This window comes from Microtus oregoni, unplaced genomic scaffold (assembly GCF_018167655.1).
Source record: "Microtus oregoni isolate MIOR12 unplaced genomic scaffold, Mior012 000042F_ref0000377, whole genome shotgun sequence".
NCBI lineage: Eukaryota > Metazoa > Chordata > Mammalia > Rodentia > Cricetidae > Microtus > Microtus oregoni.
This window is the reverse complement of record NW_024543209.1, coordinates 21,272,663-21,296,614: the sequence shown is the minus strand read 5'-3', so window position 1 is coordinate 21,296,614 and position 23,952 is coordinate 21,272,663. Positions and strand designations below refer to the sequence as shown.

The following is a 23,952-nucleotide window of genomic DNA, read 5'->3' as shown; positions in this document are numbered from 1 at the left end:
CAGTAGAGCAGAGTTCTAACAAGTTATTCATTAATGGTGCTAACTTTTATTTGTGCCAACTACATGAAAATCAGTCTTTTCTGTATCCAAGAATGTACAATGGTAACATTTTTAAAGAAATGCATACACATACCTGGACATGAGCTAGAATATAATAATCATAAAATTATCTTGTCTACCACATTCACAGTAAAGGATCAGAACAATTCATTTGTAAAACTAGGAATATCATAGCTCTTTAGGCTTATTTGTAGCTTTTTTTAAACATTTGACATTTTGAAATGAGATGTGGCCTTTATAAATAAATACTACAAAGCTTCATAAAAGAAAAAGTTGAAAAATAGTGGAGGAGGGTGTGGAAAGAACACAAGAGCCAGAGGATGGAGAAGGATGCTGTAAACGCTGTCCCACTATGCAGCTCTCATCTCTCTTATGTGCTACTTTTCATTCAGTCCAGAAAGCCTAAATCAGATGTTCCTGGGCTTTGATACATCCCAGTGAATTGACAGTAAGACAAAAGTCAATCACACATACAAACCGAAATCCCTAAATAGTAACAAGAGAATTAGCAAAATAAGTAAATAAGCAAAATATACATGGAAGCCTAGAACAGAAACAATGAACCAAATACACTGCTTGGTACAGCCATGTCATTGATGCAGCTCCCGGAGTTACAAACCCAGAAAGCCAAGCAGACACCAGCTCTAAAGCTATTTTATATAGTCTACAATACTACACAGAAAGATGGTCATCACTGCATACTGTGTACTTGGAAGTCTTAAAAATGTCCTTTCAAAGATAGACACTATAGCGCACGCCTACAGTCCTAGCATGAGGGAGAAAAAACAGCAGGCCTGGACTATATGAAATATAATATCATACACATGGTTCAGACTAGGATTACAGCTGCTAATAGTCTTCATAAGATCCACACAGAGCATGTCAACCACTTTCTTCTTGTGGCACTTTGAGAAAGGTGGCTTTAATTGGGCTAGGAGAATCATCTTACAAATTGTGAGCGTTGGTGTAACTTCAGGGAACTTATTTTCATCATGAACTACATGCTACAAACCCCTCAACATGCTTCCACTGTTGGCTATTCCTTTAAGTGAGCTACCTTTGAAAGTTGTCACATACTATCAAGAGAATGTGGCCTTTCCTTTAGCTTTGGGTGATAGCAAACTCTTTTCTTTTGCTTTCTTTTTGGTACCCACTGTGTCCACTCAGTGCTGCCTGCTGGGACACAGGACTGACCTGGGTTTGATCTTACACAGGTCTTGTGCAGGTGACCACAGCTGCAGTGAGGTCCTAAGGACATCAGCCACGTCACGTGCAGAAGACAGCATCCCACAGCACTCTCATCCTCCGGCTCTTACGCTCTTTCCACCCTCCCTTGCACGATGTTTCATCTATTTTTTTTTTTTGGAAGCTTTGTAGTGTACTATTCACAAAGGTCACATTTAATTTCACAATGTCAAATGTTTAAACACAAGCACATGTAAAGGTGGGGGATTCCATTCAGTGGAGATGTGCTTGCCAAGCATGGCCAAACCCTGGCTTTGATGCCTAGCACCATGTACATAAATGCAGATGTATTCAGTTTATAAAGGGACAAAAAGAGTAGTCCTCAAAAGCTATCACTTTATTCCTGCTATCCTAAGATATCTAAAGAAGCATTTAAGCTCTTCTATTCTTTGTTTTCCCAGGATGAAATCTCATATATTGCTTATATTCTTTTTTTTTTTTTTGAAAAGTTAAAAATTCCTTAATTTTTTATTCCTGGTACCACTACCACAATTTACAGGGCAATATACCTGATGTAATGAAAAGAAAAAGACAAAGCTACAACAGATAAAAGACCTCAGGAATGTACATCTAATTGACACTACATTGCATTAATCAATAGCTGCACTTTTTTTTTAAATATTTATTTATTTATTTATTATGTATACAATATTCTGTCTGTGTGTATGTCTGCAGGCCAGAAGAGGGCACCAGACCTCATTACAGATGGTTGTGAGCCACCATGTGGTTGCCGGGAATTGAACTCAGGACCTTTGGAAGAGCAGGCAATGCTCTTAACCACTGAGCCATCTCTCCAGCCCCAATAGCTGCACTTTTTGCAAACTGCTTATATTCTTAACACTCAATCAGTTACAAGAAAATGATATCAGGAAGGAACAATGATGAAATACTAATATCAATTCACTGAATACCTTTCTGTACTGGGGAGTTGGGAAAGTTTCAAAAATTGCCTAGCTAAAGCCTTTTTCAAACCTTCTCAAGGATCCATTTTGAATATCTTATGCTTGTATGATCATTTAAATGAATTGATAAAATGTGTCTTGGCAAGAATCTGTTCTGGTTCAAAGATCACTTCTCTTTTCTCCAAGGTCTACCCTTTCCCACCTGTAACTGCTATGGGACAATGGTCTTGTGCCCTGTAAAGATTTGTCAGTGTATTAGTTTAATAAAATGTTGATTGGTCAGTAGCCAGGCAGGAAGTATAGGAGGGGTGACAAGAACAGGAGAATTCTGGAAAGAGGAAATGGTCAATCTGCAGTCAACTCAGAGGAAGCCAGACACAGGAGAAGCAAGATAAGAATGCCTCACTGGTAAAAGGTACCAAGTCAAGTGGCTAACAAAGACAAGAATGGGCTAATTTAAGACGTAAGAGTTAATAAGAAGCCTGAGCTAATAACCCAACCAGTTTATAATTAATGTAGACCTCTGTGTGTTTCTTTGGGGCTGAATGACTGCAGTATTGGGCAGGGCAGAAACCTCTGTCAACATGTAACCTCTGCTAGCTCAGTCCTAGAGATGGTCCCACCCCAGGAAACCTGAGGCTCCCATTCCCATGTCCATCATTGATACTTGCTCATTCATGGAGGGCTTCCCTATTCTATTCCTGGTGCCCTAACCCCAGCACAATCATGTAAACAAATGGCTACCTAGCTGGGTTCGTTCCCGACCTACCCAGTTCCACATCAGTTTTTTTCTCAACCTCTTTACTAGTCTGTAATGATGATTATGATAATGTAAGAGTCAAATTGTGAATTGTGAAATTCCTAGATAGTCAGGGCCTGATTAAAAAACAAAACAAAGCAAAACAAAATCTGCTCACTGTGGTCTCTGTGAGCTCATCTCAGCGAGGGCAGATCAGTTTTATGATTGGGTTCTCTCATTCATTTGTTCAGTGATTTTACTCTATAATTATGAAATAAATTCTGAACCAGGCAGATACTTTAGCAAGAAGCTACAATACCCATGCAAGACAGGGATGAACATGACAGCAGCTATCACACAAGAATTGAGGTCCAGGAAGGTTCTAGATAACTCATCTCCACTCCCACAGTCTGGTTGGGAGAGTCATGGTAAGAAACGCAGGCTTCTGACTCTATACTCTTTACCTATGCGGCCATGGCTCCTAAGGGCCCCCAAATGAGTTCAGCCCATTTTCAAACCCATGATGCCCTAAGTCATACCTATTCTAGGCAATTCATACACATGAGTAACCTGTTCACAGGCTCCATTTCTGCAAAGTCCTTTCTCAACCAAGCATCTTTATTAGAAAAATCTCACCACCAGATTCCTGCTTCTATACAAAAAAATCTAAATTATTTCTCATCCTAAATGAAGTATCTGAGAAGTAACTTATGGGCAAGTATCTTTCCATATAGCAGCTTTGACTTGGTCTACTTTCCAACAGTTTCTATTAACAGAGCAGACCAAATATTTTTCTGTTCTATTTAATATGAAAAGCAACAGATTTCACTTTGGTTTTATTGTGTCCATACATAAATCCCCTACCTAACCAAAAATAAGAAAGAAAAAGAAAAAAGAACATATATAGAATTAATATTAAATATTATAATCCAATCAGACCATGTCTACCTCTTGATATTTCCTGAAACTGCTCTCTATCGTGGGAAACTTGGTGGTGATGAACTGGAAGGCTGAAATATAAAGCCAGCTGTTTGCAGCTGTGCAAATGAGACTTTAATAGCTTTTGCCAACTGAATGAGTGTGTACAGAAGGCAATACTAAATATGCCTTTCTGTTCTAAAATTGCCCGAGGCAACTGAGAAGAGGAGGGTGAATCTCTCTGAAGCTCTCACATCACAACCTTCACAGTGTTATGCTAATCATTCCTAGGAATGAGATCCCCTCAAGAAATAGAATGTGTGCAGCTCACCAGCACGGTACCAAAATAAAATCTTCTGACAATGAGCGAGCTTTTGAAGTTCAGCAGAGCTGGGCGATGGTGGCTGTCATTTTCGGTGACTTACCAGCTTAAGATCCTTGGAGGACAGTTTGGTGAACCACTGATTATATTCCAGGGCAGCAATGATGGGGATCAGGTCTCTAGAAGCAAAATTAATAAAGAACATGAGCATGGTCCTGCAGCATAGCTCCAGTGAGGTCTGGTGGTGCCTGCAGGCCTGTCATTTCATCACTTCTGGAAGAAAGCAGTCAGAATATCAGAAGTTCAAGATCAGCCTTGGTATATAGCTAATTCAAGGCAGTCTAGGACTTATGAGGCTCTGTCTCAAAGAGCAAAACAAAGAAAACTAAGACATTACATTTTTATTTGACATATGTGTGTGTACGGGGGCACATGTGCCAAAATTTATGTGCGTAGATCAGAGGAATCCCACACTCAAGAGTAGACTCTTCAGTTCTACCTTGTTGAGGTGAAGTTTTCTGTCTCTCTGTTGTGTTATTCAGGCCTGAGAGCTCCCAGGCAATTCTTCTGTCTCTGGGAATCTGTCTCCCATCTCACTGTGAAGTGCTGAGATTACAGATGAATGCTGCCACATCTGCATTTACCATGGCTTCTAAGAACTGAGCTGGGATCAGCAGGTTTATGCAGCAAGCACTTTTACCTACTGAGCTATGTTTCTTGATCCTCCAAACAATTTTACTAGTAAACAATTCAGTTCTCTGCAACAGATCATCATACAGCAAAATACAAGCAGAATTCCACAAAATTAAAGTAAATCATTCCCAGCACCTCCAATTCCAGCTTTCCAGGAGAGAGAAGCTGATGCTAGCATTCAGAAAGAAATCACATCTAACACCACGCTAATGGGCTTGTTTCCTTAGAATTCTTCATCGATTCACAAGTATCAAGAATCTCACGCAGTCTCTGAGAGGTTGTTCCCCAAGCAAAGATAATGCCTAATCCTCTCTGATAGCAAATGGATTCTTGGTGCTCAGCAAGAATCCTGCAACCATTTGGTGGTTCTTATACTTCCCAGCAGTGTTCCCATCCTTGAAATAGAGCAGGTGTAATTATCTCCAGTGCTCCATATGAGCTCAGAAGCTATGGGGAAAAGGTCTGCATGTGAAACCCTGTCTCTGCACCATTTTCCCAGTCATTGGCCCCTACGTATTCCTTGCCTACCACACATGGTACTGCCTAAGCAGAATACCCTTCACTGCGCTGCAGTGTTTTGCAAGTCCGCATGTCCTTTGATGCCGTCACCACACAGCTCCTCTTCTGTAGACCTGCCTGTTGACCCCACCCCAGCATGGTGTGTGTCTCTTCACTTAGCACTTAGCTCTCTTCCGTTCACTGCCTCGGCATCTGACTTCTACAACCCAAGCTGTAAATCTTTGAAACTTAAGCTCCAATTTTAATTTTGAGTTTGATAAGGCACAGACGCTGCAATGTCGCCTGAAACAGCAAAGACGAGTGGAAGGTGGAAAAAGCTGAGAGATGCAGCTGACCTGAGAGCTATACAGAAAGGGCCTCGGTCGACCTGCAAACAAGCCAGGAGATTACTGTCATGTTTCACAGACAAAGGCATTGATTTGCAGAGACAGGAAGTAAGGCTGGACCAAAAAGATAACGAGACTCTTTTCTTTATTAAAATGATTTTTCCCATTTGGAGGAGACATATTAACCATATAAAACAGTAGAGTTCACTGTGACATATTTGTGTATGCATATAATATATTTTAGTCATATTTACCTAGTCTCCCTATTACTTCTTACATCCACTCCAGCCTCCTCATGACCAGCTTCCTGTTCCCCGGTAGAGCCACTTCTACTTCCCTGCTGTTTTCCCCCAACTCCACCAGCTAAGCTCAGGTTCAACACATTAGGGAGAAGGGAGAATACATGATGCTTGTCTTCCTGAATCTGACTTATTTCAGTTAACATGGTGAGCTATGCAATTCCATCCATTTCCCTGCATATGATATGATTTCATTCTTCTTTGTGGCTGAGTAAAATTATACTGTGGAAATGATCTATGTTTTCTGACCCAGTCTTCTATAAACAGACACCTAGGCTGATTTCCCAATACTTGACTACAATAGATATGGATGGATGGATGGATGGATGGATAGATAGATGATAGATAGATAGATAGATAGATAGATAGCCAATAGATACAAAAATAGAGAGATGATGATGATGATGATGAAGATAGATAGATAGATAGATGGATGGATGGATACATATATACATAGATAGAGGTGATAGATAAATAGATGATCAATAGATACATAGAGAAGATAGAAGAAAGACAGATGATCAATAAATACATAGATAGAAGAAAGAAAGAAAAAGAGAAAAAGATGATCAATAGATACATAGATGAATACATAGAAGATAGAAAGATAGATAGATAAATAAATAAATAAATAAATAAATAAATAAATCAGACATCACTGCTATATTCAGGCTCTGGTTCCAAAGAGTTTATGCCCACGAAACTACAGCCTTTGCCGGATTTTGAAGCACCATGTGTGAGCTCATCAGACATGAGTGAGAAGATGAGATGCATCCTCACAGCTCAGAAAAACAGTGCAAAGAAAGGAGCAGGCACATCCACAGGTTCCATCTGCCAGGTTTTCTGCTTATTCGTCTCTTCCTTAACTTGCTTCAAGTTAAGGTTATTTTGAAGTTAATATTAAAATCCAGGCTTGGTGACTCATACCTGTAATCCCAGCATTTGGGAAGTAGAGGTAGGAGGCAGTTCAAGGTCAGCCTTGGCATCATTTGATGTCAACTGATAGGCCAAGCTCAACAAAACTGAACAATACAAAACAAACCATTAGAAGGAGACAGCCAAGTATCTTAATACAAACAGTAAACACTGCTCCAGTGCTTACTAAATACTGGGTAGGATTACTGTGTGCTGAAGTTTCAGAGGTGAGTGATTTGTTCTCCTGGCCCTCCCCACAATGCCATGAATAACAAAAACTGGGGCCATGCCAAATACTAGGAATGTTACAAGTGCCCTTTGAACACAGGAACCAAGTAATTCCACCTGGAGCAGATGGGCACAGTTCACAGGGTTCCTAAGATAGGAAGGGGCCAACTAGGCAGAAAGAAAAGAACAGAATACTTCAAATAATTAGAGACAGATGTGTGCAGGCATGGGCGACTATCTGTAATTCAATTCATTCATATATTCAGTAAGTGCCAGCCACCACACATGAATCGGGGGGGGGGGCTTAATGTAACAATGAACATAGCATTCAATCCCTGCCCTGTAACAGTGACAGCCTGGTACAGCCTAGCCTGCAACCAGGAAGAAGAAAGCAACTATATTAAAGGAAAGAAGTCACATGGACCAATTCAAACCCCAGCAACCACAGAAAAGCCAGGCAAGGTAGTACACGTCTGTAACCCCAGTGCTGGAAGTCTCCAGGGACTACTGTCCAGGGAGTTCAGACAAAACAACAAACTTCAGGCTCACTGAGACAAACCCTGTCTCGAGAAATACGGTGAAGCAACTGAAAAAGACACCCAGACATCTACCACTGACCTGTCCACATGCCACATAGATACCACACCACACCCACATACCACCCCAACACACACAGACCACCACTGATCTGTCCACATGCCACATAAATACCACACCACACCCACATACCACCCCAACACACACAGACCACCACTGATCTGTCCACATGCCACATAGATACCACACCACACCCACATACCACCCCAACACACACAGACCACCACTGATCTGTCCACATGCCACATAGATACCACACCACACCCACATACCACCCCAACACACACAGACCACCACTGATCTGTCCAAATGTATACCATACCACACCCACACACCCACATACCACCCCCAACACACACAGACCACCACTGATCTGTCCACATGTATACCATACCACACCCACACACCCACATACCACCCCCAACACACACAGACCACCACTGATTTGTCCACATGTATACCATACCATACCCACACACCCACATACCACCCACCCCCCAACACACACAGACCACCACTGATCTGTCAACACGTCTACATGCATACCACACCACAGACACACCCCCGCCACACACACAGAGACTCAAACATCCAAATTATAAAACTGGGCATAAGATCGATAAGATCCAAACAGACATTTCACCAAAGTTTATACATTTACATGCATCAAACAAACACATAAGAAGGCTCAAGGGACCAGCCATAAGAGAAATGCAATTCCAAGCCAAAATCAAAGAGCCCATCCCCACAGGTGTGCCCCTGATGTCAAAATGTCAGGCAGCACCAAATGTGGATCAAGACACAGCAGAACTGGATCTGTTCAAAGATGGCTCGTGGAAAGACAAATGGCATTCTTGGTGCAGAAGATAGCTTGACTCTCTGTCTTGAGATTTTATGTACATGTCCTGTGACCTATTTATTGATCTAACTCCTGAGTTTTTGCCCAACCTAAGGGAAAACTTACATTTGCACCAAAACTTAAATGGTCTTATTTATCATCCCTGTATTTATCATCATCAGAATGTTAAAAGACCACAGGTGTCCTTCAGTGATGGCACATGCATTGGAGGCTAGGTTAGAAGAGACCATGTTCAGCTTCTGCCTGGCTCTGGCTCTTGCACGCTCACCCACAGAGCTTGGGTGCTTTACGAGGAAGCCAAGACTTCAGGAACGGGCCACATCTAGGCCTCACAGCAACCAGCTAGCAGACACCAGCCACCAGAAGAGTGAATAAAGAAGGCATCACTGTGAGTTATAGCTGTATTGGCTGTGGGCTATTAAGTTGGGAGGCTTACCACAGAGCAACACAGAGCCACAACACTTGCTATCTAAGAACTAAGGTTTGACAGCTGCATAAAGAAACCTGACTGGAGGAAAACAGCTTGTCAGTAAAGAGATTTTTCAAAAAGCTACTATCTGCAAGGCTCGGGGGATGTACCCAAGGAAGCGCAGGGTGGGAGCATCAGAGAGATGGCAGGGATGGGAGAAACCTCAGGGGCAAGGATTGTTCTGAGGTTAGGAACAAGAAGCAGGAGGAAATAGAGAATTCTTCCCAAGTTGATTCACACGATTTCCTCCATCAAATTATGCATACGTGGTTGCTAATCTTGGTTGTCAACTTAAAACACTCGGGAAGAAGGAGCCTGAATTGAAGAGAAGGAACCTGAATTGAAGAATTGCCTCCCTTGGACTGGCCTGTGGCTATGTCTGTAGGATATTTTCTTGATTGTAATTGAGTAGGTGTACCCAGTCCACTGTGGGCAATAACAGCCCTAGGCAGGTGACCCTGGGCTACATAAGAAAGGTAGCTGAGCATGAGCCGGCCAGGAGTAAGCAGTGTTCCCTCGAGGTTCCTGCCTTGAGATCCTACTTTGGTCAAGTAGACCCTCTCCTCCTAAGTTACTCTGGACCATGATATTTGATAACAGTAACAGAAAACCAAACTAGAACAGCTCATTTCCATCACAAAAACCAAAAGATTGGGGAAATTCTTGCAACTCAATAGAGTGGTAGGGAAGAGGAACTGTGACTAGGAATGGATACATACAGCCCCAGAGAGGCAGAGGCCTCTTTCTTGATCTAAGTAGTGAACATAATGGCTGAATTTACAATTATTTGCATCCTGGTACACATCTGCCCATTTTTCTCTATGGGAACAACTAAAGAATGGCCTTAACAGCATTGTGCATTAGTAGACAATAAGCTAAGTAGAACGTCTGCCCAACAGCAGAATGGATCAACTGTGCAATGGCCTACATCAGAACGCAAAATGGAAACAAAAGTGAATGGACCTTTGCTGCCCATGCCCCCCTGAAAAGCCCCCGTGGCTTCCATAGCTGCCCATGCCCCCCTGTAAAGCCCCCGTGGCTTCCATAGCTTCACATGCCCCCCTGAAAAGCCCTCGTGGTTTATTGCTGCGTGTGCACCCTGAAAAGGTCCCATGGCTTCCACTGCTGCAATACACACTGAAAAGGCTCCACAGCTTCCATATTTAACAATTTTCCACCTGGCAAGAACATGCAGAGAATGGGGAGACTCAAATCTGGAGAGACAGATGCCTAGACAATACTTCAGGAAATGATTATGTCAAAATTAAGGGCTGAATGGAACCCTGAATCTCAAGTCAACATGACAGCTAGGGAAAGAATGAGAGCAGCGATGGGGAACTCAGTCCTGCATTCAACATGTGGCATCAAGGAGTCAGCAAGGAGAAAGTACTGGGAAGTCCCATTTAAACAGAAACTATACGAGGCAGTTCGTGACGGTCTTCACTTCCTAGAGCTTATCCTGGAAGGCTTTGTCAGAACTTAACAGATACACATGCAAGCAAACCCCAGGCAAAACTCTACTGGATGATTTCATAGTTTCTCTCTCTCTCTCTCTCTCTCTCTCTCTCTCTCTCTCTCTCTCTCTCACACACACACACACACACACACACACACACAGCACAAGCCCCTTGGTATATGAAAATTAACAAGTAAGACAGAATTTTAGTGTGGTTGTCATATGCAATTCCCTGATGATGGATCTCTTATTTAAATATATAAGGCTATTTGTGTTTCTTTTGAGAAATATCTTTCTCTTTTATTCACTCATTGATTGACTGACCACTTGGGTGGGTTCTTTACATACCCTAGGTATCACACACCCACAACCACACCCACCCTGAAATTAGTACCCTTCTGGTCATGCAGAAGCATCTCCTTGGTTAATTCTTAACATACTTTCTGCGTCACTAGGGCCCTGTTCAGAAAAGGGTTTGCATGCACTTATAACTTGACACGTGCTTGGAATTTTGAGTTTTCAGACAGGTCTTGTATAGCCCGGAGGCTCTTAAGCTACAGTGATCCTTCTGCCTCCACCTCCTTCGTGCTGGGATTATAGGTGTGTGCCACCATGCCTGGCTATGTATAAAGTGCACAGTCAGATAAAGGCTCCTGAGACATGGGAAAAGTAGTGGGCATATGCTCTTCCACCAAGTCCAGACAGTGTGTGATCCGACAGTGTGATTCACAAGCTCACTGTCATAACAACTGCCTCCAATTCAGCAGCAATTAATCAGCTTCCTACACGTTCAACCTTCGGCCTCCTCTACAGAGAATTCAGGTGTGTCTGCACACTTTCAAATCAAAGGAACTAAATCCCTTTGAGCACATTTAGCCAACCATTTGTTTTCTCATTTTCCAGTCAACACCACCAAGATGTATTCTGTTTGGGGCTTTTTTGTTGTTGTTCGTCTTTTGCTTTTTTGTTTTGTTTTGTGATAAGGTCCTATATAATTCAAACTGATCTCAAACTTTCTATGAAGCCAAGAATGGCCTAACTTCTAACCCTCCTGCCTCAGCTGGGATTATTTGCCCTATCTTTATACAGTGCTGGGGACTGAAGCCTGGGCTTTGAGCATAATAATAACGGAACTACATCCTTAGCTCTCTACGATGTATTTCTGAAGTGATTACTCAACAAATAAAAATTTACTTTTGTTACTTTGAACAATAAACTAAAATGCTCAGTTATATGGATAACCTGCTCAATAGGCTGAGGCAGGAGATTGCTTGAGGATAGGAGTTTGACAGCATTCCTGACATCAGAGGGCCACCACTCTCTTCTTGAATAAGTTTTTTGTTGTCATTGTTTTAAACTTAAAAATAAACGACTTGCCTGGCATGATGGCACACAACTGCAAGCCCAAACAAAGGCTCAGAGAGGTGGCATGAGAGACCGCCTAGCCCTGTTACTCCATAAGCTCTGTATATACACAGAGTGGCTACACATAGAAAGGCAGTGGGAAACTCTGCCACAATGGTACCGCTTTCCTGACACTGTCATTGGCTAGCTTTCCTGGAAGTGATTTAAACTATCTCCTACCATATCTACTTTATGAATGAAACTTGAAGAGCCTTAAAACTTAAAGGGGTCCTAGGGAAAAGGCTGAGTGGTTAAGGTTCTTATGCACATGAAGGAATACCAGACTCACATTCCAAGCTCACACCTAAATACTGGGTGGATCCGGAGACCCACCTGTAATTTCAGCCTCTTAAGTTGGAGACAGAATTCCCCAAAAGAAGCTGGATAGTAAGAACAGTCTTAAGGGTGAGCTCTGAATTTGATTGAGAGACCCTGCCTCAAAGAATAAAGCAAAGAAAGGTTGAGGAAGATGCCAAAATCAACTTTGGGCCTCCACATGCACAGGTGTGTGCATACACCATGTACACACACATGAAAATAAGAAAAACAGTTTAAAAAAATAGTTAGGGCTGTAGCTAAGTTTGTCAGAGTGTTTGTCTAGTGTACAAGGTCTAGGGTCCTGCTTTAGTATCACACAAAGTGGGAATAGTGGATCGTGCCTATAACCCAGCACTGGGGAGGTAGGCACAGGATCAGAACTCTGAGGTCATACTTAGCTGCACACCACGTAGCCTAAGGTACATAAGACTGTCTTGCGGGTGGGCAGGCAGAGGCAGGCATTCCCGGTGTCCTAGTTTACAGAGGTAAGTCCTGTCCACTCTGAGTTTACAGTATCCCGCAGAAACAGTTCTCAGATATCCTCAGCGGGTAAGAGCAGTCTTTAACAATCTTCTGAGCGGCCAGGCTATGATGGTGCGCACCTTTAATCCCAGCACTCAGGAGGCAGAGGCTGGTGGATCTGTGTAAAGCCTGGTCTACAGAGAATTCCAGGACAGTCAGGGTTACACAGAGAAACCCTGTCTTGGGGAAAAAAAAAAAAAAGACCCATAAACTTCTATATTGGGCCAGAAAATGGCTCAGCAGGTAAAGGTGGTTGCCATAAAAGCCTGACAACTTGAATTCAATTTCTGAAACCTATGTCAAGATGAAAGGAAAGATCTACCATCACAAAATTATCGTTCAGATTCCATGTATATGCCTCGGCATGCATGTACACATATTTCCAAATAATAAATTTGAATTTTTTTCATCTTCTGAATATTCATTCCTAACAACAAAGGATTATAAATGTACCCAGTGTGAGTTTATTTATAGTCACACCCATGTGCCATAGCACTAAAACATTAACTTCAGAATAAAACACACATGCATGCACACACTCACAAATTCAGAGAACTCTAGAGATGGTGACAAAATCCAGACCCATCCCTTAGGCACCACCTCCTGCTCCACAAGAGAGAAAAAAAATGAGGAACTAGACTTGGGGTAGAAAAAAAGACTGTGCCCATGACCACAGAACTTTGCCACACACACACACACTGCTCTAGAACTCATTCCTGCTAGTTCCCTGCTCAAGAATGTCACCTTCATGACCAAGAAATATGACAACGCACTGGCATGACTCAGCTTGAAGGGCTCTCGTGGGCCAAGTTTAAAATCAATGGTGCGTGTCCAACCAGTCTTCAGAGGATTAATGAGATGAGCTCCTCTTATAAATCTCCTGGGAGACAGAGAAATCAATGTGTCCAGAGTTATATATTCTCCCCTTCCTTGGCAGCACTGCGCCTGCCCTCGTCTCTCCCTGCCATGTCAAATTACAGTGTAATTACATTTTTAACACGCCGGCTCAAAACCCTTCCCAACACCCCATGAGAAATGTGGAAGGAGGCTTTTTTCAAGCTATGCCTCTTCTAGGCACAGCATTAACTAAGAACTAACTGTAAGAGCATACTAAGCAGACTAAATACACTACAATAAAATGCTGGAGCCTAAAACTAATAACTAAGCGGGCGTTTTTCCCAGCAGTTCCTAATTACTACCCCACTCCAGGGACTAACAGGAGGAGTCCAGCAGGACCACTCAGAAGCCCATACCTGAATGCTTATTTGGCCACAGCAGGAAGTCAGGTCTTGAATACAAATGCCACAGGCAAGGGAAAAAAAAAAGACAGGCCGGTGAGGAGGGGCAGTAGAGGAAAAGGGAGAGACAGAAACTGTGAATGAATATGAACATGAATGGGAGAGAATGAATTAAACCACATAACCCTGGCCCAGGAAAGGCTCCAAGATGAAAATCTGCAGAATGGTTTCTATTGAGTGAGTCGTGCTTTCAAATCCTTATGTAGTCAAGAGATCCTTAAGTAAAACCATCCCAGTCAGGGCCTGCTGTAATTGAAACAGCATCTGTCTGGCTCACAGAGTCTAAAGCAGTTATTACCCAGAATGGATGAGACCTTTTATTTTATCTTATTTCTTTGACACAGAGTCTCACTATGTAGCCCTGGCTAGCCTGCAACTCTCTATGTAGACCAAACAGTCTTTGAACTCACAGGAATCTGCCTCTGCTTTTCATATTCAGAGATTAAAAGTGTGCGCCATAACGTCTGGCCAAAAGGAGTCCATTTAATTCTCTAACTGAGCAAAAAGAATAGGTGATCTTCATCTCTACCATTAATTCAATGCTTGCAAAAAAAAAAAAAAAACCTGAAAATTCTCCATCCCTGAAATGGGTAAATCCAGTTGCATGGAGTCTTGGTATCAGTAGCTTTGCTCTATACTGTAGGCATCTGCACTGCATGGCTCCCGTAGTTTCCCTTTGAGGACTAGTGGAGCAACTAATTCAGTGGATGAGCAGCACACTCAGCACCAAACTGCATAGTCAACTAACAGCCCACGACCAGAAACACCTCCAGTGTTAGGCTTTACAGTGTCCTCCAGTATCTCCACCTGTGCCGGCCACGCACCTTCTAATTGTGGTCCGTTAACTCCTGGGGCCCTGGAGACTTCCTTGCTTGTTCACAAAGAATTTCATAATAACGGTAAAAACAACTCCTTTCTGCCGGGTCGCAATTTGCATGTGTGTTACAACAGCAACAGCTGAAAAGGCAAGGCAGCCATTCTCAGCAGCCGCTCACCACCACTGCCACACTCACCCCACTGCCACATTCACCCCACTGCCACACTCACCCCCCCATCACACTCACCCCCACTGTCCCACTCACCCCCCGTCACACTCACCCCCCCATCACACTCACCCCCACTGTCCCACTCACCCCCCATCACACTCACCCCCCCGTCACACTCACCCCCACTGTCCCACTCACCCCCACTGCCACACTCACCCCCGTCACACTCACCCCCACTGTCCCACTCACCCCCACTGCCACACTCACCCCCGTCACACTCACCCCCACTGTCCCACTCACCCCCGTCACACCCCCACTGCCACACTCACCCCCGTCACACTCACCCCCACTGCCACACTCACCCCCGTCACACTCACCCCCACTGTCCCACTCACCCCCACTGCCACACTCACCCCGTCCCACTCACCCCCACTGTCCCACTCACCCCCGTCACACTCACCCCCACTGCCACACTCACCCCCGTCACACTCACCCCTACTGTCCCACTCACCCCCACTGCCACACTCACCCCCACTGTCACACTCACCCCCGTCACACTCACCCCCACTGCCACACTCACCCCCACTGCCACACTCACCCCCGTCACACTCACCCCCACTGTCCCACTCACCCCCACTGTCACAGTCACCCCCACTGTCCCACTCACCCCCACTGTCCCACTCACCCCCACTGTCACACTCACCCCCACTGCCACACTCACCCCCACTGTCACACTCACCCCCACTGTCACACTCACCCCCGTCACACTCACCCCCACTGTCCCACTCACCCCCACTGCCACACTCACCCCTGTCACACTCACCCCCGTCACACTCATCCCCTGTCACACTCACCCCCACTGTCCCACTCACCCCCAATGTCACACTCACCCCCACTGTCCCACTCACCCCCAATATCACACTCACCCCCACTGTCCCACTCACTTCACTGTCCCACTCACCCCCACTGTCACACTCACCCCCACTGTCACACTCACCCCCACTGTCCCACTCACCCCCACTGTCACACCCCACTGCCACACTCACCCCCACTGCCACACTCACCCCCACTGTCACACTCACCCCCACTGTCACACTCACCCCCCCGTCACACTCACCCCCCCGTCACACTCACCCCCACTGTCACACTCACCCCCACTGCCACACTCACCCCCCCGTCACACTCACCCCCACTGTCACACTCACCCCCCGTCACACTCACCCCTGTCACACTCACCCCCGTCACACTCACCCCCGTCACACTCACCCCCACTGTCACACTCACCCCCGTCACACTCACCCCCACTGTCCCACTCACCCCCACTGTCACACTCACCCCACTGTCCCACTCACCCCCACTGTCCCACTCACCCCCACTGTAACACTCACCCCCACTGTCCCACTCACCCCCCACTGCCACACTGACTGGTCTTAAGTGTCAGTTCTGGTTTGAAATGCTCTTGATGAAGAAACAGAATCTGCTTATCTTGAGACAGCTAGGTACCTGCATCAATCCCTTTCAATATTCAATGTTGGAAATCGGGAAGCATATACAAAATTCTTCTTCAGTCTCCCAAAGACAAAATTGTCTTAGCATAAAGTATGAGTTAACGGTAGCTGTCAGCAAAAATAGTTCCCTTTCATTGAATGTCAAAAACATCAAAAAAAAAATTTAAAAAGACCATTGTTACTCAGATCGGGGAGGAGTTGACAGTCTCTAAATTTAATAGGTGACAGTCACTTCAAAGCACTCATGTGCCACAGCTCAATGTGTGCGGTGGTCAGAGGACACCTCTGGGGTTGGCCCTTGACTACCATCTCTTTTAAGCCAGGGTATGGCTTAAGCTTGCCACAATCTACAATCACTCAGGAAGAGAGCCTCTATGAGAAACACCTAAATCAGGCTGGCCAGTGGGTGTGCCTGTCATGGTCACGTGTGAAAAACTGTGTGTGTGTGTGGGGGGGGAGTCTTTCAAATTACTTACATTTTATTATCAACACTGCCAGACAGATATTGACAAACTGATTTTCACCAGTAATATGTGTATATATAGATATAGATATATATGGGAGTAAGTCCCCGAGCATAAAGAAGTTGTAACAAAAAGTCATTTACTAGAATGAAGTATAAACTTTCACCACAGAAATACTATTAGAAAGTAGTAATTTGGTATAACAGTATTATATTTTATCTCTAGTTGGTCAATGGACTTTTAAGGTTTATTTTTAATTATGTGCATATATGTGTAGTTTCCCTCTGAGGCCAGAGACATCAGACCCCACTGGAGCTGTAGTTACAGGCAGCGATGGGCTGCCCAAAATGGCTGCTGGGAACTGAATCCGGGTCTAACTGATGACCCATCTCTCCAGCCCCTCAAATGAGCTTTTATAAGCTGCATCCACAGTAAATATCAGAGCATTTTCCAAATGTGGACTTTAGTATTGGGTACACAGAAGCAGCTCCACAAACCATCTGTGGTGATGAGCAAGGCTCCTTCGAGTTTGCTCAGTCCCTGTATAAAAGGGTTCTCAGAAGGTTACCTTTGTCCCTACATGACGACAAAGAGTGACAGTCCTGAGAACTGGGCAGAGACAAAGGAAGGGGACAAAGATGGGGCTTACCTGTGCTCAAGGTGACTGAAGTCTTGCAAATTCAATTCCCTGGTGTCTTGTGTCAGATAAATTGTATCCACATCCTGTTAAAGCAAATCCCAGTTAGAAAATAAATCCCCGTACATAAACAGAGAAGCCACACAACCTCAAAGAACTGCATAGGGATACAGGCAGATTTTTGAGTAATCTGCAGAGAGAGATGATAAGCAAAATGAACAAAACAAGTAGAGAGAGAGAGGGAGGATGGGGGAAAACGAAGCTAATATACTGTATGTTGGGTTATGTGCGCATGCAGATGTACAGGCTTACTTACCCACTGCACTTCTTCCCTGTAGGAAAATCCCAGCCAGTCGCACACACAGGCATACATCTGTGAAAACCCACCTGAAGCATGAAGTAGAGATGTTGATATTGACAGGTTTGCAGTAAAACAATTGTCACATCACAAGTTTACAGCTTCAGTCTGGCAGCTGTTGGCAATCGGGTTATCTTTCCCATCTAGAGAAGCAGCAAGGATTCTCCCTAGCTCGGCAGTGCATACACAGCAGGCTGCAGCCAGGCTTAAATATAGGACTTCAGTCCACCAATCTAAAGTCTGTGCATGCTAATTACACCTTGAACTAATTGTACTCTACAGTAGCAGACCAGGAATAGACTCAGCTTCCTGGCAGGGGGACGGGCATCCAACCCCTTATGTTTTAGTTTAAAATGCATGCTCACCACAGGGGCCTGGCTCAGCCAAGGTCTGGCTGTCCCACAGGGCCTGGAGACTGGCCAGGCGCTCAGATGGCTCCATGGAGACTTTCTTCAGGATTCTCCTGAAAGGTTAACCCCAACAATACATTTCAAAGCTCATGGTTTTGGAACAGTATATAGACTTTTACATTTTACTACGCTTTCTTGTTTGTTTTAAACAAAGATGGGTGTTACCTAAATTCTGGTCAAAATAATTCCATTACGTAGGCACTAGGAAAATGGCAATGTACAGGAACATATTAATAACTTTGATTGGCTCCCTCTTGCAGATACAGATATTAAAATTATTTTCCATGTTTTTTTAATGAAAAATTTTTATTACAATACTTAGACAACAGTGCTCTAGGGCTAGGGATAATGGGTGTAGCCTGCAAAATGCTCTGGGTTCCCTACACAGTGCCACATTAGCCAGAAGTCACTGGACACACCTGTAATACCAAACATGAGAAGTGGAGTGAGGAGGATGTCAAAGTTATCTGGAGCTACATACTGAATTTGAGGACAGCATGGAACACGTGAGACAAAAAAAAAAAATAAGAACTGCTGTATTTAATGGATTTTTATATTGTACTCCTATCAAATAACTGTGACCCACTTCTTAAAATTAAAGTACAAATCTCTAAGTCTATCCATAATGCCCTGTGCAAACATTCATCAATAGACGGATCATCTCCTGTTGTAGTAGCAGGCCCTGTGCCATGGGACTATAGGCCATCTGAGGCCATGCCAGGACCCTACTTCTCTCATCTCTCTTCCTCCTCAAAATCTAACCAAGTTTGTGCCTATTCAAATAGTGAATGAAAATGAGTCCCGGGCCTGTTGGCATAGCTCAGCAGCTTAGAGTTCATATTGCTGTTACAGAGGGCTCAAGTTCCCAACACCCTTATTGGGCATCTCACAGCTACCTATATAACTCCAGCTCCAGAACATTCGACCCTTTCTTCTGGTCTCTGCAGCACTACACATACACGCACAGACACACAAACACATAATTAACAAAAACAAAACTGTAGCCTGCCTCCCCAGACTATCATTATTCATGACACAGATGTGATAAAATAGGGAGATTCATATCTCAGGGTTGCTGTGAGAACAGAAACGAACACATTTCTGAGAACAGCATCGGTCACACTGCAGAATTTCTAAAACGTTAGCTTGCAGTTAACATGATCACATCATCATCATCATTTAGTGGGCAACTTATGAATTCATGCAAACATTGGCTAAAGGCCTATGCTGTGTTAGAACCCACTTCCAAGAAGGTTGTAAACAAAACCCATGGGGAAATATATATATATGCATATATATGTACACACACACACACACTATGTAACTTAAGGACATTGACCAGACTGGCCTAGGACTTAGAGACCTGTCGGCCTCTACCTCCTGCTTTAGTTGGAGTTACTATGGCTATGATGAAACACCATGTCCAAAGCAACATGGGGAGGAAAGGGTTTATCTGACTTACACTCACACGTTGTAGTTCATCACTAAAAAGAGTCCGGACAGGAACTCAAACAGGAAAAGAGATAGAAGCTGATACAGAGGCCATGAATTAAGAAGATGCTGTACAGGCTTGCCTGCAGCTTGGCTTTAGGGAGGCATTTTCTTAGTTGAGGTTTGATGACTTATAGCTTGTGCCAAGTGGGCTTAAAATTAGTCAGCCCACCTTCTGAGTGCTGGGAATCAAGGAATGCATGGCAATGCCCAGCCACTTGTGATTTAAAGGAGAAACATCCTCCAGGGTTAATGTATTTAGAACTCAGTTCCCAGCTAGCTGCGCTGTCTGAGGAAGTACACCCCTAGGGGTAAGCTTGGAGACTTTGTGACCTTGCTCCACTTCCAGGGTTCTCCCTCTGCAGGGGGTTAGGGATTTGACCTCTCGACTTCCTATTCCTGCAACCTGTTGCCACACCTCCCCTGCCATGAGAACTCTCCCTCTGGAATCCAAACTCTTCCTTTTACAGACTATTCTGGGTCATGGTGTTTTATCACAGCAGCAGAAGGGTTACTAATACATTCTCTGGGCTAAAACTCTATCAAGAAGAACAAGCAGGCAGGTGAGAGTGTACACACCACATCCAGCACTGGGGAGACAAAGGCAGGAGGGAAGATGGAAGTGAGAGCAGAGCTGGGCCAGACAGCAAGTGCCAGGCCAGGCGGCACCACATAGTAACATAATAAAACCCTGTCTCAAAGAGGAGGTGGAAAGGCAGTATTGAGAGACACGACTATTGCAGCGACATGTTAGCACAAGGTGCTGGGTAAGCAGAGAAAAGCACCGCATGGCCCCTCCACTGGGGAAGTGCAGACACCATCCTCAGGGTACACCCCAGCGGAGAAACATGTCTGGAATGCTTCAGGCAGAGCTCTAGCCGTACTCAAAAGGCTTCAGATTTTAGAACATGTCAGATGTTGAATTTTCCAGTTAGGAACGCTCATCTCGGACATGTCTGCTAAGAGTTGAAGGAAGACATAAAGACCTTTGGGTGAGGAAAGGAGAAGCAATGAGCTGCAGCTGGGGGGAAAAAAGTGCCTCACCTAAAGGGATGGTGTGCCTATTACATAAGAAAGCTCAGGCCACCGGAGTCAAACTAGTCAGCAGAAAGGGAGAGGAGGCCCAGTGCTAAGCAGGGCCTGGTCCTCGGGGAGTACTGCTAGTCAGACTAAAGAAGTCTGAATTTTATTGTCAGGGCAGTGAGGTGCCCTAGGAAACCATGCAGAGAAGAGAATGGCAGTCAAGTGCTGGACACACTCACCTTCACAGGGCAGGGCAGTAGGGAGTGGGTAGCTTGAGAAATAGGGAGGAAAGTCACAGGACCACAGAGAGCTCCTGCTGAGAATGAAGCTCATGATCCCCTCCCCACCACACCACCACTGAGTCAGCAAGCTGAACAGCTGGGGATTTTCTCCTGGAACCTTCTGGGGCCCAAAAGTGTATGGAAAAAGGATCAGCCTTCCAGGTGAGCCTGTCAGTGAAACAGCAGTGACTGGAGGGAAGAGCATGAGCAAGGCCTTCCTGGAGTGGTGGGCACTATGGACCTGATGGTTAGGATGCACAGAGAACCAAGACCTGTGCAAACGTGCGGCCAGAAACAAGGCAAAAATCCAAGGCCACGAGTATTAGCGTACTCGCATAATCCTAGCACTTAGAAGGTGTAGGATCAAGAATTCAAAGCTATTCTCTGCTATAAAGTGAACTAACACCACCTTTCGTTACATGAAGCTTTATTTCTCTCAGAGACAGAGACATAAAAAAGGAAAAGTAAAGAGAAAGCCCAAACCCAAGAACTTCCAAGGAAGAGAAAGTAAAAGAACCAAAAATTATGCCTTTCGCAAGTGATGACTTAGCAACCCGTGCACCATGGGAATAGATACTCCAGGTGTGGGGCAGCACCACAATGTTGGGGTATAAAGAGGTTCACAGGTGGGGTGGGTGTAAGGGGGGTGCTGTTGGTGACTGGGAACTATGACACCACTTGAGTGTGTCCTGGTGAAACGAATATACGTGTGGCAGGGCCTTGTGCTGGGGGCGCTGATGCCAAGTGTTTCAGAGGCTTTGGAGTTGGGGATATTGCATGTGTGTAATACAAACTTGAATGTCACATACACTGTATCCACAGCCTTATTTACTTATGTGGGGGAGTTCTGAGGCAGATTTTACTATGTCTGACCAAGACTCACCACATAGCCCAGGTTGCCCTTGAATCCTTAGCAATACCCTGGCCTCCTGTTTCTCAGGTACCTGGATGGAAACTTTGAGTCACCAAAGTCAGAAACAGAAATAAGTTTATTTTTGAATAATTTTTTGCCCAGAAGGTTCTTAGTAAAGTGGGATTGGAGAGATGGCTAATTGGGTAAGACCACTTGCTGTACAAACACAAAGACCTAAGTTCAATCCCCAGCACCCATGGGAAGACCTGGTTCTAACAGGCATGTGCCTGTTTGGAGTGGAGATGCTGGCCATTGGCATTACTCTAAATTCAGTGAGAGACCCTATCCTAAAGGACATAAAAAGACAGAGCAGGACACTGACGACCTCCTCTGGCCACCATCAGCACACACACAGATACACACACACAGATACACACACACAGATACACACACAGATACACACACACAGATACACACACACAGATACACACACAGATACACACACAGATACACACACAGATACACACACAGATACACACACACAGATACACACACAGATACACACACAGATACACACACAGATACACACACACAGACACACACACAGATACACACACAGATACACACACACAGATACACACACAGATACACACACAGATACACACACAGAGATACACACAGAGATACACACACACAGATACACACACAGATACACACACACAGATACACACACACAGATACACACACAGATACACACACAGATACACACACACAGATACACACACACAGATACACACACAGATACACACACAGATACACACACACAGATACACACACAGATACACACACACAGATACACACACACAGATACACACACAGATACACACACACAGATACACACACAGAGATACACACACACAGACACACACACACAGATACAACACAAAGGCACAGTTCTTGGTGCCATGTTTCAACTTGTGGTATCACATGGCTTCTCAGAAGCTTTAGATTTTGGATTTTCAGATTACAGTTGTTCAACCTATGTGCTAGCTAGTTTTATCAACTTGACACAAGCTGGAGTCATCTGAGAGGAGGAAACCTCTACTGAGAAAATGCCTCAAGATCAGGCTATAGGCAAACCTGTAGTGCTTTTTCTTAGTTAGTGATTGATGTGGGAGGGCCCAGCCCATTGTAGATGGGGACATCCCTGGGCTGGTGGTCCTGAATTCTATAAGAAAACAGACTGAGCAAGCCATGAGGAACAAGCCAGTAAACAGCACCCCTGCTCTGGCCTCCAGGTTCCTAGTCTGTTTGAGTTCCTGTCATGACTTCTGTCAATGATGTGGAAGTGTAAGCCCAATAAACCATTTCTTCCCCAACTTACTTTTTGGCCATGGTGTTTCATATCAGCGATAGAAACTCTAACTTAAGACAGCTTATATGTCGACAATGCGGAACATAATTTCATCTCTTTAACAGGTGCTTTTTCTTTCTTCCTTTTCTCAAGCTTTGTTTGGTCTTGGCTCTCTCTAACGCCCAGACTAGCTTTGAACTCTCAGCCACCTTCTGCTTCAGCTTTTACAGTGTTAGGACTACAACTGTAAACAACTATATACTTCTATTCTTGGCATTTTGTTACATTTATTTATGTGTGTGTGCATGTGTACATATGCCACAATGCGTGTGTGGAGGTCAAAGGACAACTTAAGGGAGTCCGTGCTCTCCTTCCATCAAGGGATGCAGGGATTGAACTCAGGTCCTCAGCCTTGGCAGCAAGCGTCACTATCCACTGGCTCCCTGTCTGGCCCTATCCGGGGATTTAAAGGGAATTCTGCTCTAGGAGGGCCTCTCG

General features: G+C 44.5%; 1 protein-coding gene across 15 annotated transcripts in view; it reads right to left on the bottom strand.

The window, feature by feature from the left end:
* The window catches only part of Carmil1 (capping protein regulator and myosin 1 linker 1), a 262,274-nt gene that overhangs the window by 111,000 nt on the left and 127,322 nt on the right, over positions 1 to 23,952 (bottom strand). For 14 of the 15 annotated variants that reach the window (XM_041632696.1, XM_041632697.1, XM_041632703.1 and 11 more), the window contains 4 exons: positions 18,408 to 18,505; positions 18,001 to 18,071; positions 17,697 to 17,770; positions 4,290 to 4,365 (listed from right to left, as the gene is read on the bottom strand). In XM_041632696.1, the coding sequence (XP_041488630.1) occupies positions 4,290 to 4,365; positions 17,697 to 17,770; positions 18,001 to 18,071; positions 18,408 to 18,505 (319 nt within the window). The remainder of the gene's footprint in view (positions 1 to 4,289; positions 4,366 to 17,696; positions 17,771 to 18,000; positions 18,072 to 18,407; positions 18,506 to 23,952) is intronic. The other variant, XM_041632704.1, reaches the window with a different exon arrangement.